General features: G+C 43.8%; 1 protein-coding gene across 5 annotated transcripts in view; it reads left to right on the forward strand.

Moving 5' to 3' along the window:
* The window catches only part of PISD (phosphatidylserine decarboxylase), a 45,426-nt gene that overhangs the window by 23,468 nt on the left and 7,472 nt on the right, over positions 1-14,486 (forward strand). The window contains exons 1-4 of one of the 5 annotated variants that reach the window (XM_075898032.2): positions 1,772-2,352; positions 7,981-8,223; positions 11,358-11,523; positions 14,174-14,410. In XM_075898032.2, the coding sequence (XP_075754147.1) occupies positions 8,171-8,223; positions 11,358-11,523; positions 14,174-14,410 (456 nt within the window). In that variant the 5' untranslated portion in view covers positions 1,772-2,352; positions 7,981-8,170. Of the gene's footprint in view, positions 1-1,771; positions 2,353-3,288; positions 3,376-4,180; positions 4,200-7,980; positions 8,409-11,357; positions 11,524-14,173; positions 14,411-14,486 lie in introns of those variants that run through there. The other 4 variants (XM_089775265.1, XM_075898030.2, XM_089775266.1 and 1 more) reach the window with 4 other exon arrangements.

Here is a 14,486-nt window from a genome sequence, read left to right on the forward strand (position 1 = left end):
CTTTGTGAGGGAGAGGAAGGACTGAAACAATATTTAACTTAATTTGAGCCTTACATTTTTCATGCATTGCCACCATTTATGACAGAAGGGCAGGGAACCAATTCACTCACTAGTTAGCATGTCTTTTGCTGTGATTACTAAAGGGGATTAGCTTTCATTTAATTAGATGAGGCAATGCAGAGAGTATGAATGAAATAGGTAGAGATTTATCATATAGGTGGAAAAAGGAATTTGAGGCAGTAAGCGCAAATCTATCTGGGAACATTTCCTGGCCAAGGCCTCTTGTGTGCTCAGCATCCTGGATATATGGTATCCAGGAGCAATTCCACTGTCTTCCTTCTCAGTAGATACTATGGCATTGTTGATATACAGATAGTATAATTTGCACAGGGAAACCTTGGCCAAAGAGTGGGTTTGGGTAAATAGTGTGAGGAGATGGGTAGAGTTTAAATAGAGGAGATTCCTTACTGTTGTCCTTTATTTGCTTCCTCTGTTCTTATCTAATTTCTTTTGCAATACTATTTTTTTGCAATACTGTTTTTGTGAAACGGGGTCTGGAGTGACTGCCATAAGATCAGCTCAACCAAGACTCAGCTTTAGCGAGAACACAGTGAACCTTAGGGCATGGCACTAGATTATAGTTACATCTGGTATCATATGTGGCAAAGAGTAGAGTGACAGTCGCCACATTTAGGGGTAAGCTTAGCATCACAGCCCAGTATCAGAGGGGTAGCCGTGTTAGTCTGAATCTGCAAAAGCGACGAGGAGTCCTGTGGCACCTTATAGACTAACTGAAGTGTAGGAGCATAAGCTTTCATGGTCATGCATCTGACGAAGTGGGTCTTTGCCCACGAAAGCTTATGCTCCTACACTTCAGTTAGTCTATAAGGTGCCACAGGACTCCTCGCCGCCATCACAGCCCAGGACTTTTAAAAGTGCTTAAAGTTAGATCCCTGAATCCGTGCTTAGGGACCTGTTTTACTTACAAAAATGGTGAGCGCCATTATTTCCTGCTGAGGTGGATGGGTAGCAGAGGGTCAGTTCTAGGTAGCTGCTTGTGGACCAGTGTGGAAGCATTAGTACCATTTCTGTAAGGCAGCACATGCGGTGTTCTGTGGTGGGAGATACTGAATCAGAGACCAGGGTGTCTCAAGAAAGAATCCATGAAAAATCTTCCGCCTGTGTTAGTTCATATCCTGGCTCTTCTACTTGTGAAGAGTGAAATCCTATCCCTAGACCAGCTGGCCTGTTATATTTCATACTTTCTCCTCTGCTTGAGTGCTATATGGGCAGATGTCTAATTACAGAAAAAAATCTTTGATTTGATTTCTTATTAGTGTTGTTCAGAAAGTTCAAATTTCAAGGGAGGGGGAAAGGAATGATGAGGTAACGTGGCAAACATTTTGCCTGTAATTTCCCCTGCATTTTTCAGGTAGTCCTGAAAGTTGTAGAGTTCAGTGTCATGTTCAGACTATGTTTTCAGATGGATAGTTTTTGCTATAGTGTCTCTTCCATGGCACAAGATCCTTTCTGTTGAAATGTGTGTAATTGGGACTATGGAGCAATCTATCTGAATGTTCTGACAGGTCTTATAATATTGTATGCACTCTTTGACGTGGGACATCAGCATTTCTGGTAACATGTCAGGAAACAGCAACAAAATATACAAACTGGATCATTTGACATGCATGCTGTCTGTTGTCCAACTGGTATGAAATGTAATCCCTGATCTGGAGAATTGCTCAGTAGTTAGCTATTTCTGGTGCTTTGTCCACTGTAAATTTTGAATTTTGCAAGTAATATGGTTGCTTGGAAGTTCCATGATCAACAGACATTACAGTCAGAAACTTTCTCTGGTGTTCAGATTAAACTGTCTTAATATGTTTTCAGGTGGTAATTTGGTAGCATAGTATCCGGGCCTCTGTTATGAAACAAGCCCCTGGTATGAGTCTGCCGTTTTGTAAATGTGGTGCTAGGAAGCCATCATCTACGGGAACTGAGCGACAGTGTTGTCATGTGTCTTATCCCCCTCCTGTTTAGTTTCCTTTCAGTTTTTCCTGCCTTGTCTCCTCCTCTTAAAGGGGAAAAAGACAGGCAGGGGCTTTGTGAGAATGCAAATACTGTTGATGATATTGGGACGCCCTTAACAGTTCCCACCCTGAAGTCTGAATGGCTGAAACATGAGCTGGACAGGAGGACCAGCTGCTTAAGGCTGCTTCTTAAAGCAAAGAGCAGGTCTGGTCTAGTAGACAGACTGTGAACCAGCCATTGGGGATCTGAAAAGCTGTTCTCCGGGAACTTGCCCTCTGAATGTTTTAGAGGCTCATTTTGGCTGTCAACTAACAGCAACAGGTGAAATACATACACCTACTGTGTGGACGGGGAAAAGGTTAATTGATTATAGTGAAATGTATTTTTTCTGCTGAGGGGTGTTGGCTATATTTACTGTCTATGATCTAAACTGTTAGAAACTGTATATGAGATGATTGATCTGTGGCTTGTTTGATATAAGAGGAGGAATACAACTCAGAAATCCTGATAAAGTGAACTTTTTTTGGGAAGGGAGGCACTATGAGTGAGTACTTTTAAAAGTATAGAAAGATGTATAGGCAGCTGAATTATTACTTTCTATGGGGGGATGGTAGGGTGACAAAACAAATTAACCCTCTCTCTTATTTCTATGTCTTGCAGCTTGCATAGACAGTTTTCTTTGTCTAGCAGAGTGCTGGTCTGGTCAGATTGAATGTCTCTCCAGAAGGCGGGGAGGTATGGGAGATATAGTGACTGCTGAGTGCAGGATGATCATGATTGGGCTTTGGTGTCCTTTTGGGTTTAGTGGTGGGTCTCTCAGACTCATTCTGCTCTCCACAAGAAGCCATCCAGCCAAAAACAAAACTGTCTTAAGTTTTGCATACTTGCTGGGCTTGTTCTGTTGAAGAGAGTATTAAACTTCATGCATGCAGCTCTCTGCAGTATAGCAGACTCCTACTTAACATCCAGTTTCACCGCCAGGAAATAGGAGGAGTAGTAGTGTAGAACCAGAAGGTCTCAAACAACTGATCTTAGAAACAGGACCATGGCTTGGAGCTAATGGGGTGGGAACATGGACACATTAGGGCATGATTTCTGCAGGGCAGGGATGAGGGTTTTTTTTTTCTCTTGGTTCAACAGTGTTCCACGCATGTTAGGAACACTTATGTCAGTTACTTTCCATTGTTTTGTTCCTTTGTCTTAGAAAGTATTTGAAAAACAAAACAAAAAACTCAGATCAATGTCACATTTCAATAGATTAAAAACAAGAAGTCTGTGAAGGAACTGAAACAAACTTCATTCAAAATCAGCCTCTGTAGCTGCCAGGAGTGCTATTCAGCGAAGGTAAGCATTTTTAGATTTCCAAATATAGATGGGAGAGGCCTAACTTTTAAAGAGCACCAATTCTGTAGTCACTTTCTTCTTGGGTTTTTAGGCTAGATGAAAAAGGAATTGATGCAGTTCTGCTGATCTGAGTAACTGGTGCTGACAGAGTTAATAGTCCCTTTGTTGAAAATAGCCCCAGCCCCCAGTCTGAAGTATTTGTTCATTTAGGATTGTTTGTAGGTCTCTGAATTGTATGTGAGGCCTCACGGCTTTCTTTAAGTTTCCAGCTCAGGATTTTAGGGCGCTTAACAGAGAATTTATTTTTAGTAGAAAGATCTAAAGCAATCATTCCTTTCTCCTTAGGCTTCCATTTTAGATATCTGTATTCTACATGGGAATTGGCTTTATGAACATCTTAGGTAAAACACATTTTATCAGATATGAAATATGCTCATATAGAACCGTAGCGATAATTATATTACAAAATATTTAGAGTGCCATAAATGTACATGTTGCTTTAAGACAGGAGATAAGACCTGTTTTGCCCCCAAAAGGAGAAAAAGGATTGTTTACCAAAAGCTTTATGCAGTCTTCAAAGCTGAATAAACTAATGCTTTATGGCCACTCTAAAAAGCTGATTTCTTTCTCTGTTTGTTGAGAAGTGCAAATATCAATTTAAAGGAAACTAATTATGCAAATCTTTCTCTTAGTAGGGGGAATCCCAGGAAGCATGCTTGAGATAAAAAAATGGGGGAGAGAATCCTAAAAACTAGAGATGGAAAAAGACAGGACAGGGCATCTAGCACATTTTGCAGTCAATGCCTAGATACTCACAAAGAGAGGTAAGGTTTATATACCTGCCAGCAGAAATCTGGGGAGTGAAATACACAGCATTAAAAATCGAGTACTTCAACAGCCAATCTACGGCGTTTTCACAAATGCCCCAAAGCACTGCTTTGTTAGCTCTTAGAATAGCAGGATTCCTGATTGGGCTATTGAGGAAATCATTTGTTTCTCCTGCTGGATTTCCCCAGAATAATAAAGTGATGAGGAAGGGACAGAGATGATAATATTTTGTGCATGTAAGTTTAAACAGAAGATTGTGACTGTGGCCAGGGAAAGTAATGAAACTATTGATGCCTGTCACTAAGAGCAAGTCTCTTCTTTATTAGTGTGATGGGGGTGTTGAAATACAGTAGCCATGCCTTGGTTGCTTGGTTCTTTCTTTTGTCCTGTGTGTATGGCATACACTTAACCATGCAGCTTTTGTCAACAGTTTGTTAAATCAAACCATAGATTTTAAATGGCAAAATTGTTAACAAGCGAGGAAAGTGGGAAGAGGAGAGGCTGCTAGCACCCAAACTAGATAATTCTAACCCAGCCCTGGGTGCTCAAGTTGTTTCCATTTAACATATAGTTGAGTGTTTAATCCAGCCACTGATTCCTGTAAAACTCCAGGCTTAGTGTTTTTGGAGTCCTGAGGGAAAGGCTTGGGGAAATAATGAGAAGACAAGTAATTAAATGGGGTCGCTGGATTTGATGCTTACACGAGCTGATGGAGCAGAGCGGAGTTGCATAGCTAACAGATTGGCTGTTTGTTGTTAGACAATTCTCCTTGGGAGGTTTACAGTGCAGATGGTCATTACTTCCTTTATTCACTTAATAATGAATTCTGGATGAGTTCAAGGATGTGTGAGTGATTTGGGGTGTAGCCCCAGGCCCTCCATAGAGAAGAGCGTTAGACTCTGAGGGCCCATCAGGGAAGCTAGTAAGAGAGGCTTTGCAGCAGTATCCTGAGATGTGGGAGGAAGTCCAGGTGTAAATCTGTCACGTTCATCTTTCAGCTGCGCGAGGGGGATTCAGTGATTGATGCCCAGTCTTGTCAGGCCAGTTCCTTCCTTTACCCTTTATGGAGAGAGTAGGGTTGGCATCGTCCAGGATTCAGTAATTTCTTCTTTCTTTCATTGCCCACATCTTCAGATTCTGAGCAGCGAAAGGCTCCTGTATCCATAAACCCTCCTGTACAGTAGCTGCTGGCATGGCAGCTTGCCATGTATGTTTGTATGTCAGTATTTAAGCGGGTCTCAGCCAAGGGGAGAGGCAGGCTCTTATCCATGGGTAATAAGTCAGGTATTTGTGACCTAATGAGTATAATGGGGTCAGTAGAACAGAACCTCAGAGAAATGTAAAGCTTCTTACTTAGCGATGACTTGCGTGTAGCTAGGGAGAAGTATGGCTTTTATAGCACTGAAATCCAGCTCTTTCTCTGGAAACTTAATCTAGGAAGGTATATCTGTCTTGCCATGATTTTTACCCCAAAGGGCAGGTAGACCTCACCACATGGTCCCTTTCCATCAACTTTATATGGATTTGCAATCGCATCAGCATTAAACAATGGAATTATATTTTCAGTGTTTGTTCATTTCTGCGCTTGCATCTGGCTGTTTAATTCACTCCGTTCTTTTTTAAAGTCGTGGAGACAAACCCCTGCCTTGATCTAGGGTGTGTTAAGTTCTTTGAAAAGAAAGAGGTGATTGGGCTGCTAGATTGTTCTGAAATGTATATTTACCTCACCTACTTTTGAAGGGAGAGTACAATAAATGGTGAGTGAAGATGAAATTACTGTTTTCTCTGGCCTTTCCCTCATCCATGGCAAATGAGAAGAGGGGGTGGGGTCCTTTAGAGAACTAGGTTAGCTTCACAACAAAGTGGAAACCGCTATGCAGGTTCCTTGTCTGTAGGAGTCCCTGCATGTCTGGAATGTGAGGAGGAGGAGGAGGAGATATGGTTTGTTAGGCAGCTCTGGCTCATCTCTTGGCCTGACCAGAAATACAGAGATGTATTTTTCCCTTGTCTCACATACTGGAACTTGCATGTGTGCTGAGTATTTCCTGTGATCTTGATGGTGAAAATAGCGTCTGCTGTGGCTGACGTGTTTTTAAAGGGACACTGTTATTTTTAAATCCCATTTACGTTGAAAACTTTCACCTGTTGTTAGTATTAGTAGCTCCTAACATTCTTGTCTGTGAAAATATCCAGCTATTTTCCCTTTTTTTTCTTTGTGAATTTTGACACTGTTTCTTTCTACATAATCAATTTCCACTGTTTGGGTATATCACACAGCAACAGGAGAGAGAGAAGCATTGTAAAACATAGGACATGATTATAAAACCATAAAAACTGTCAGAGGAACACAGGAGGGGAAAATAGATAGGCGCATAGAGCCCTGAACTACTTTTAACTCTGTTAGAACTAATAAGAGTTCAATTTTCTAGTGGCTTTTTAATGTACAGTTATAAAAAAAATCATTCTATGCATGAATCTTGTAACAAACCCATGATAAAGAACTGGTTTCTGATAAGCTTCTATTAAATGAATTTCTTCCTGAAAGATGTTCTCGGGCTGGCATTAAATGTATTTCCAAATGTTGCCATCTGTCCTTTCCTCCCCCACATTTTCTCTCTACCCTCAGCACAATATATAAGCTCCTGTCCAAACTTGGGTTAATGCAGCAAAGTCTTTAATGATCACTCCACATCACATGTGGGACTAGTAGGGTGGGCATGCTTTGGAGATACTTAACTGATGTCTACCTAAGGTTTCACATAAAACATTAGTGTTTAACCATGTTGCTTAAATATTGAAACACAATGTTTCTGGTATTGAACTTGACACAGAAGTCAGGTATAAGTTCAGTTCTGTTCTCTGGCTCCTCATTCCTATTGCTGCCAGTTTCCCTCTTTAACAGAACACGTGAAGCCAGGAGACATAGGAGCATCAGTTTTTAGTCAACAGCTTTCAGGTATTATTTATAGAATGGAAAAGAACTTCTCACCCTATGAATACTCTGAAAACTGTGCTGGGCAAAATGGGACGTGCAGCCTTCGTGGCTGCAAAAATCCATCTTGCCTCTGTAGTCCTACCAGTTTGGCTTCTGAGTCCTGCTGGATGTAAAAATTATTGAAGTGCTGTGCACTATATAAAGTATTGAACTTCTGCAGTGCCTGTTTCTCAACCTGGCACTGGAACATTTTTGTTTCATGGTAGGGATGTATCTCTGTAAAGGAATGTTCTTTCCCTTTTTCTGTCTTTGCCCGCTCCCTTGCTGGACAATGTGGGATGGAAAGGGTGTTCCCGAGATGGGTGTTGATCTCTGACTGGGTTGCATAAGAAAGATACTCCCGCCCTTTCCTCTTCTCTGTTCCCAGAGCTGGACAGTGTGGGAAGCAAAAGGTTTTCTTGCAGAGTGAATGCCTGCATACCCATCTGGTCGCTCAGTAGCCTGGAACTGATCTAGCTGCAGTTACTGCAGTGCAGAATTGAAGCTATGAGTTATTTCCCTCCTCGTCTCCGCCATCGCTCCTCCTCCTCCTCCCAGCCTCGCATTCAGGCTAGCTCTTGGGATAACTGTGCAAGGCCAGCAGGCTGCAGATCTGATAATAGTGCATTCATTCCCAGCAGCCTGAGACTGCAGGGTGTTCGTCTGGGAGTGGAGCTTCGATGGCCACCTTGGCTAGAGGGGAGCAGGGGCTGCTTGGAGGCAGAGGTTGCTTTTGTTGCGCACAAAGCTGCTGTTGCAGAGGGATGCTGATGTGTGACACAATGCCTGTTTGTTTGCAATAGCTGGGATCCTCGTAGCCGAGTTGCAAGTGGGGAAGAGACAGAGAGGGAAGCCGGAGAAAAACCAGCAGGGAAATTAGGAGCTGTGACGTCGTGTCCTCCCTTCCGTGCCGAAGCGAGCAAGGGAAGGGGAGGTAGAGGAAAAAAAAAGAGAGAGAGACTGAGACTGAGACTTGCGACCACCGCCATCCTGATGATGTGTCAGTCAAACACCCTGCAGGGACCAGATCTGCACACAGGGAAATGGTGAGATGCTGTAAAGATTTGTCTAACTCTGCTCCTTCTTGCTACAACCTCCGCAAAGTTATTCATGTCCGAAGGCTACGTTCAGGGAACAGCGGCAGCTGTGCCGGGGAGCAGCACCCTCCGCTGGAGAGTCCAGGTCCAGCTGGCTCTGCCAGGGACACACCAAATAGGAGGGCCCGCTTCAGGTACAGTTCAGTGTTTTCTGCTTTGCAGGATGGCGGCCAAAGGGAGAGATGAGACAGGGAGGGTAGGTGAGCAGCTGGAATGCCTGCCATCTGCAAATCCTTTGTCTGCCCTAATTACTATAAATCTCCTTTAGTGCTGAATTGGTGAGGGAGGAGTTTCTGTTGTACAACAAGAGAAATGACAAGGTTCCCTTTCTCTTCCGGTCCTCCCTCTAATCAATGCGGGAGCAAAAAAATCTAGAAGGGGATTCCTCTAACACCAGGCCAAGGCGGTGGGAAGGAAGGGGGTTTTACAGCAAGCTACCAGGATGCAGCTCTGCAGGGATTGGTTCGTAATCCTCTGCAGTGAAGGGAGGGAGAAAGTAATGGGAGGGAAGGAGTAGTACTTTGTCCTCAAACTCTTGGAGAGGCCATTTCTCTGTTAGGCTCTTGGGCTCTAGCAGATGAGGATGAGAGGGAGGAGAAGTGGCAGGTGAGTTATCTCTTATTCCTGTGCTGTGCACTGGTCTCGCCTCATGCTGCGAAGGGCTGCTGTTATGCTACCGAGACAGTGCTTCAGCTACTCAGGTTTTCTGGCACTCCAGCAAACTGCCATTCTCTGGCTTTGGAGGAGATAATGTTAGCTTATGCTGTAAATCAGTGAGCCAAAGACACCACCTTCCGTCTGCCTGGTGACAGCTGCAGCTGCTCAGGTGATGTTTTAATTTTGGGCCCAAGTCCTGAAAAGGGAAATTGTCTCTTTCTAGTCTCCCACCTCCTTTCTCTCTCTTTCAAAGAGAACTGTAGAATGTGTTACAGCTCTTCAGTTTGTTCCATCCTGCCAGGGACAGGACTGCTCCTCTAAATAACTTGTAGTAGGAGCCTTCTCCTTCCAGTCTGCATGAATGTAATCATGCTCATCACTCTGGTGCCTTCAAAGATACAGGGAGAAGAATTGCTCCCCAGCAGTTACCACAGTACCAAACTGACGTGGATGTTTTGTCCTGGGTCAGGTGGACATTACCCTAATGATGTGACCCAGTTAATGAGGCCCGAAGTGTTCAATAGCTGGCCAAAAGGTACCCTGGGGAGACGAAAGAAGAAAGGAATTAGGAAAGTTTGCCCAGGGAAAACATAAGACCAGCCATACTGGGTCAGACCAAAGGTCCATCTAGCCCAGTATCCTGTCTGCTGACAGTGGCCAATGCCAGGTGCCCCAGAGGGAGGGAACACAACAGGGAATCCTCATGTGATCCCTCCCCTGTCACCCACCTCCAGACAAACAGGATAGGGACACCATTCCTACCCATCCTGGCTAATAGCCATTGATGGACCTAACCTCCAGGAATCTATTTAGCTCTTTTTTGAACCCTGTTAAAGTTCTGGCCTTCACCGCATCCTCTGGCAAGGAGTTCCACAGGTTGACTATGCACTGAGTGAAGAAAAACTTCCTTCTGTTTGTTTTAAACCTGCTGCCTATTAACAATAGGAGGGCTCAAACAGGGCATAAACAGCAGGAATTAGATATCTCATGGAAGCAAGAATGGGATGTGGAGATTATCCATGCTGAGTCACTCGTTCAGCTCTGGCCCAGTCAGGCAATAACCACAAATCATAGTACATTCGCCATCTGACATCATGGTATGTGAAATAAGTTTCTTCCTTTTTTGGACATCAGAAAAAAACCATGTGAACGCAGTTGCTTAAGAGGCCAAAGTTTGAATAGACCACAGTTTCTCACTACCCTGCTACACTAGTAGTATGTGTGATTTAGTTTTTATTTCATCTGTCTCAGACTGAGGTGCCCAATAAGTCATTAACACTTGAAAAGATAATTGCCTTTCGACTTCAGTTATGTTGCCAGTGCATACTAATGCCCCAATCCCACTTCTCTTTGTCCCTGAAGTGTTCAATAGCTGGCCAGAAAGGACCAACTGCTAGCGAGCCTGCTGCAAGAGTACCTCAGTTTGATTTCAGTGGCTCTTGTGATCCTGTATAGGGCATAGACACAATACGGTCAGTATGTCCAGCAGGGTACCATCTGTTGTTGACCACTTCTGCTGTCTTCTGCTTCTGGGGATCACTTAGAGACCAGGAAGTTCAGGTGTGGTTCCCTCTTGCGGGTGCTGCAGCTAAAGATAGGCAGGAGAGATAAGCAAGTGTATACACTTCCCTTTCCCTTAGCAGCAGCAAATTGTACTTATGTACTGCAGCTGCCTGTCCCAACAAATGAAAATCTAGATCAAGTCAGTTTCATCCCCCACCCTCACCCCTGCTGTTGCATGCAGAAACAGCACTGTGATGGAATTTCTGAAATTCGTGATTCCATAATGCCACTCCTGGTTGAAATTCTGGTGCCACATATCAAATTCATCATTGCCCTGGGTTTATGGCTGTTTCACTGGAGTATCATCTGTTCTTTCTGCAACACTTGCCTAACACTTTTGCCCTAAATGGGGATTTTATTCCTAGAATCCTAGATTGCTAGCTTTCAAAGCGCTCTGCGGTGCTGGTTCCTTTTAACTCTCCAAGAGCAGGAGAGTGAAGTGGTTACTTATCCTTCTGGTGTTTGGAAGACGTTCTTGGTTTTTCACCCTTTGGGTGTTCCGTAACTTACAATATATGTTACAGTGTTAGCTGGATGGACCAGTTGCGGCCTTGTTTTCACCTGTATCTCAGCCTTTGTCTAATGCAAAAAGTTTTGCTTTCAATTAATTTTGTAGTAGGCATGTATGATGGGAAGTCCTATGCCAATGAGCCCTAGCTAGGCTCTGGGCAGCTCATATTCATTTTCTTGGTGAACTGGCCTGGTGTTTTGGGGAAGGAGGAAGTTTGAACCAAAGTCAGGGAGCAGGGAGTTGCAGGATCTCTGTGTAAATAAAACTGACAGGCATTGAACAAATTCTGTCAGGAACTGTGCTTCTGGGGCTGAGCTGGCTGACCCTCTTGTGTGTGTATGTGATCCTACAGGTTGCAATTCCCCCAGCTGGCCCTGAGGCGGAGGTTGGGCCAGCTGAGCTGTATGTCTAGGCCTGCTCTGAAACTCCGTTCTTGGCCTTTGACTATTCTCTATTATCTTCTGCCTTTCGGTGCTCTTAAACCCTTGACCAGAGCGGGATGGAGGCCTGTGAGCAGGGTAAGTGTGAGCAGGTCTCTACTTGTAACAAGCCTGTGGGCAAATGTTCTATTACAATGGAGGACAGCTGCCGGGAGCAGGGTGGGAAGGTAGGAAGGGGAAGAGACTTATGTTAGAACTGAAGACAGCACAGTGCTGATCACTGGCACTAAAGCAGAACTGTGCAGTTCATGTCTTCCTCTCCCCCCAAGCGTGTGGGTTTTTTTGTTTGTTTGTTTGTTTGTTTGTGGTAAAGCTTTAGAGATGTATAATTCTCCTTTTAGAGGCCAGTGATGAATTTTTGGTAGCATAGAATTTGTGTATGACCCCTGAGAACCAAGTTTCCAACAAGGGGACTCAATAGAAAAGGTTGCATTCATTCCGACAGTAACACTCATAAATATCAGAACTAGGGCTAAGGCAGACGAAGTCTCTTCCCCATCCCTTTCCATAGCTATATTCCTGAGGTCTTTCCTCTGCTGCAGTTTTTGCATGAGACAGGTTGGCTGTTCAGTTTCTTCTTGGTTAACTAGAATCTTGTCTGCCCAAGGATGTACTAATGTGGATGCACCCGACTCAAATGATGAAATTTAGGAGGTTTTAGGACATGGACCTGCACACATCTGATTATGATGGGCAAACATCATCTAAACATTGCTCTTGCAAACTTGTACAAATGTGCTGCTCTTGAACGGATACCATTTCAACAGCTACACAAAAAACAGAGACTACTTGAAATCAGTTGCAAAAGTGAAATATGAATTCTCAGGCACTGCACCTGTCCCCAAGTTATCTTGCTGTTTTTTGTAGTTTTGCAGTCACGTTTTCCTATCTTTTTATAAAAAGAATCTCTTCTGTGGCTATGGGGAAAACCACACAAAGAAGTGAAACTGACTCTGTCCAAGGGCTATCCAATGTGGAAAATAAATACACAAGGGAAAAAAGCAATATTTCCCTGTAATTCTTCTATCATCATGGTCTAAAGCAGGGGTGGGAAACCTAAGGCCGAGGGGCTGGATGCGGCCCCCAGATTGCTTGGATCAGGGTTCCTCCCCAGCATTCCTTCCTTTCCGCACTGGCACTCCCTCTCTCTTCCCTTCCCCCACCACCTTCCCCATTGGGACTGGAGCACACCAAATCTACCAGCCTGGGCCTCACTTGTGTGCAGTCCCTGATCGATTTCTCTATGAGTCAGCATCCCCCCATACAAAAAAGGTTCCCCACCCATGGGAAAGTGTTGCCTATAACAATAGTTGGTTTCACAAGTTTCAGTCTGAAGTAAGATTTAGGTGGCAGTTTGTGTCTCTGCTTTTCAAATGGTTGAATTTTATTTGTAAGCATCATCCATAGCACAGTCAAAACTCAGAATGCTGGACTGGTCTGAGTGACGAGGTGAGTGAAATATCATCCATTTGCAGGTAAAATAAACTTGCTTATTAGAGCACACAGCTTGAAGAGCAGCTTTCAGGAGGTGTTTGTTCTTATTTATTGCTGCATGCTACAGGTCCTAACACAGAGAGATACCCTTTCTCTAAGGAAGGAAAGGAGAGAACCATTTTACTCGAGAGTTGGAAATAGGCAGCCACTCTGGTTCTGCAAACTTACTAGGGGTTTTCAGAAAACAGCGTCCTGTGTAAAACTTATTTCAGAGGGGTTCCAGTCTTCCTTTTTATCTTTGGGATTACAGCAATACCAAGTACCACGAACGGGCACATTTTTTGGAATGACCAAACAATAAGGCTTGGGGTACATACTGTTCTTGTACTGACAAAGCTATCATTTGGGGTGTGGGTTTTTTGTGTTTGTGTCCACTATAGTTATACATGGGTATGAGCCCTAGTATGGGCCGTTATGCCAGTAGAAATGTGCAATATGTAGACATAGTTTATTCCTCTTTATGGTACTGGTATAAATTGCACTGGTATAAGCACCATATAACTGCATCCATGCCAGAGGAGTTGTACTGCTGTAATTATACCAGCATACTTGAAAGCAGTATATCTTTCATGCGTAGACAAGGCCCTTTTTAATTCCAGAAATTGACTGGATTGGGAGAAGTCAGACAGACAGTTGGCATTTTAATGCAGACAGAAATATGCTGGGATGGTTCACAAAAATAAATATATTAGTAATGTTTCACTGCCTTCAGTTAGTGCTGGCTGTAATATAAAGTCCCAAATGCACTGCTTCTCTCTATACCACCTAGGAGCAATTAGCTCACCTATGAAGCTTCAGCATACATGGGGAAGAGGGTACATGAATTGTAGCATCTTCTGTGTTGCAGTTGGAATAATGGGTTTGTGTTTTTATTATTTGCCTTGCAGCAACAAAAACAACAGGAATTATGTTGGCAAAATGGATTTCTCTCTCTCTCTCTCTCTCTCTCTCAGAACAAAGGACACATCCAGTTTAATTGACTTTTCTTTCACTATAGGGGTTTACATTAAGCTCTTTCTGGTACCCCACCCCTACACATCAGCATGAGGGGGCAGGGAGAATAAATTTCTGGGCTTGGTTTATTGAAGACTTCAGGGTACATGCATCCTTGGTGTAACCCCACTGAAGTGAATGGAGTCACAGTGGGAATGAATTGGACACTTCCATTTTGGGGGCAAATGGAAGAAGTGCTAAGAGCAGTGGAAAGAACAGGCTGTCATTCCTTCCTCTCTAGGTTTCTTTGTACAAATCTGTACCAACACGGTTGCTTTCACGAGCCTGGGGTCGTTTGAACCAGGTCGACCTGCCCACCTGGCTTCGGAAGCCTGTGTACAGCCTATATATCTGGACATTTGGTGTGAACATGAAGGAAGCAGCTGTTGAAGATCTTCATCACTACAGAAACCTCAGCGAGTTCTTCCGCAGGAAGCTGAAACCTCAGTCCCGGCCAGTCTGCTGCTATCACAGTGTGGTGAGGAGGAGGGAAGGAGGGGTTTGCAATGTTAGTTTTTCTCCAGAGCAGGGGTGAAAGTAACTTAAGTTTCTTA

The sequence above is a fragment of the Pelodiscus sinensis genome, chromosome Z (assembly GCF_052426305.1).
Source record: "Pelodiscus sinensis isolate ZL-2025 chromosome Z, ASM5242630v1, whole genome shotgun sequence".
In the NCBI taxonomy this organism is placed as follows: domain Eukaryota; kingdom Metazoa; phylum Chordata; order Testudines; family Trionychidae; genus Pelodiscus; species Pelodiscus sinensis.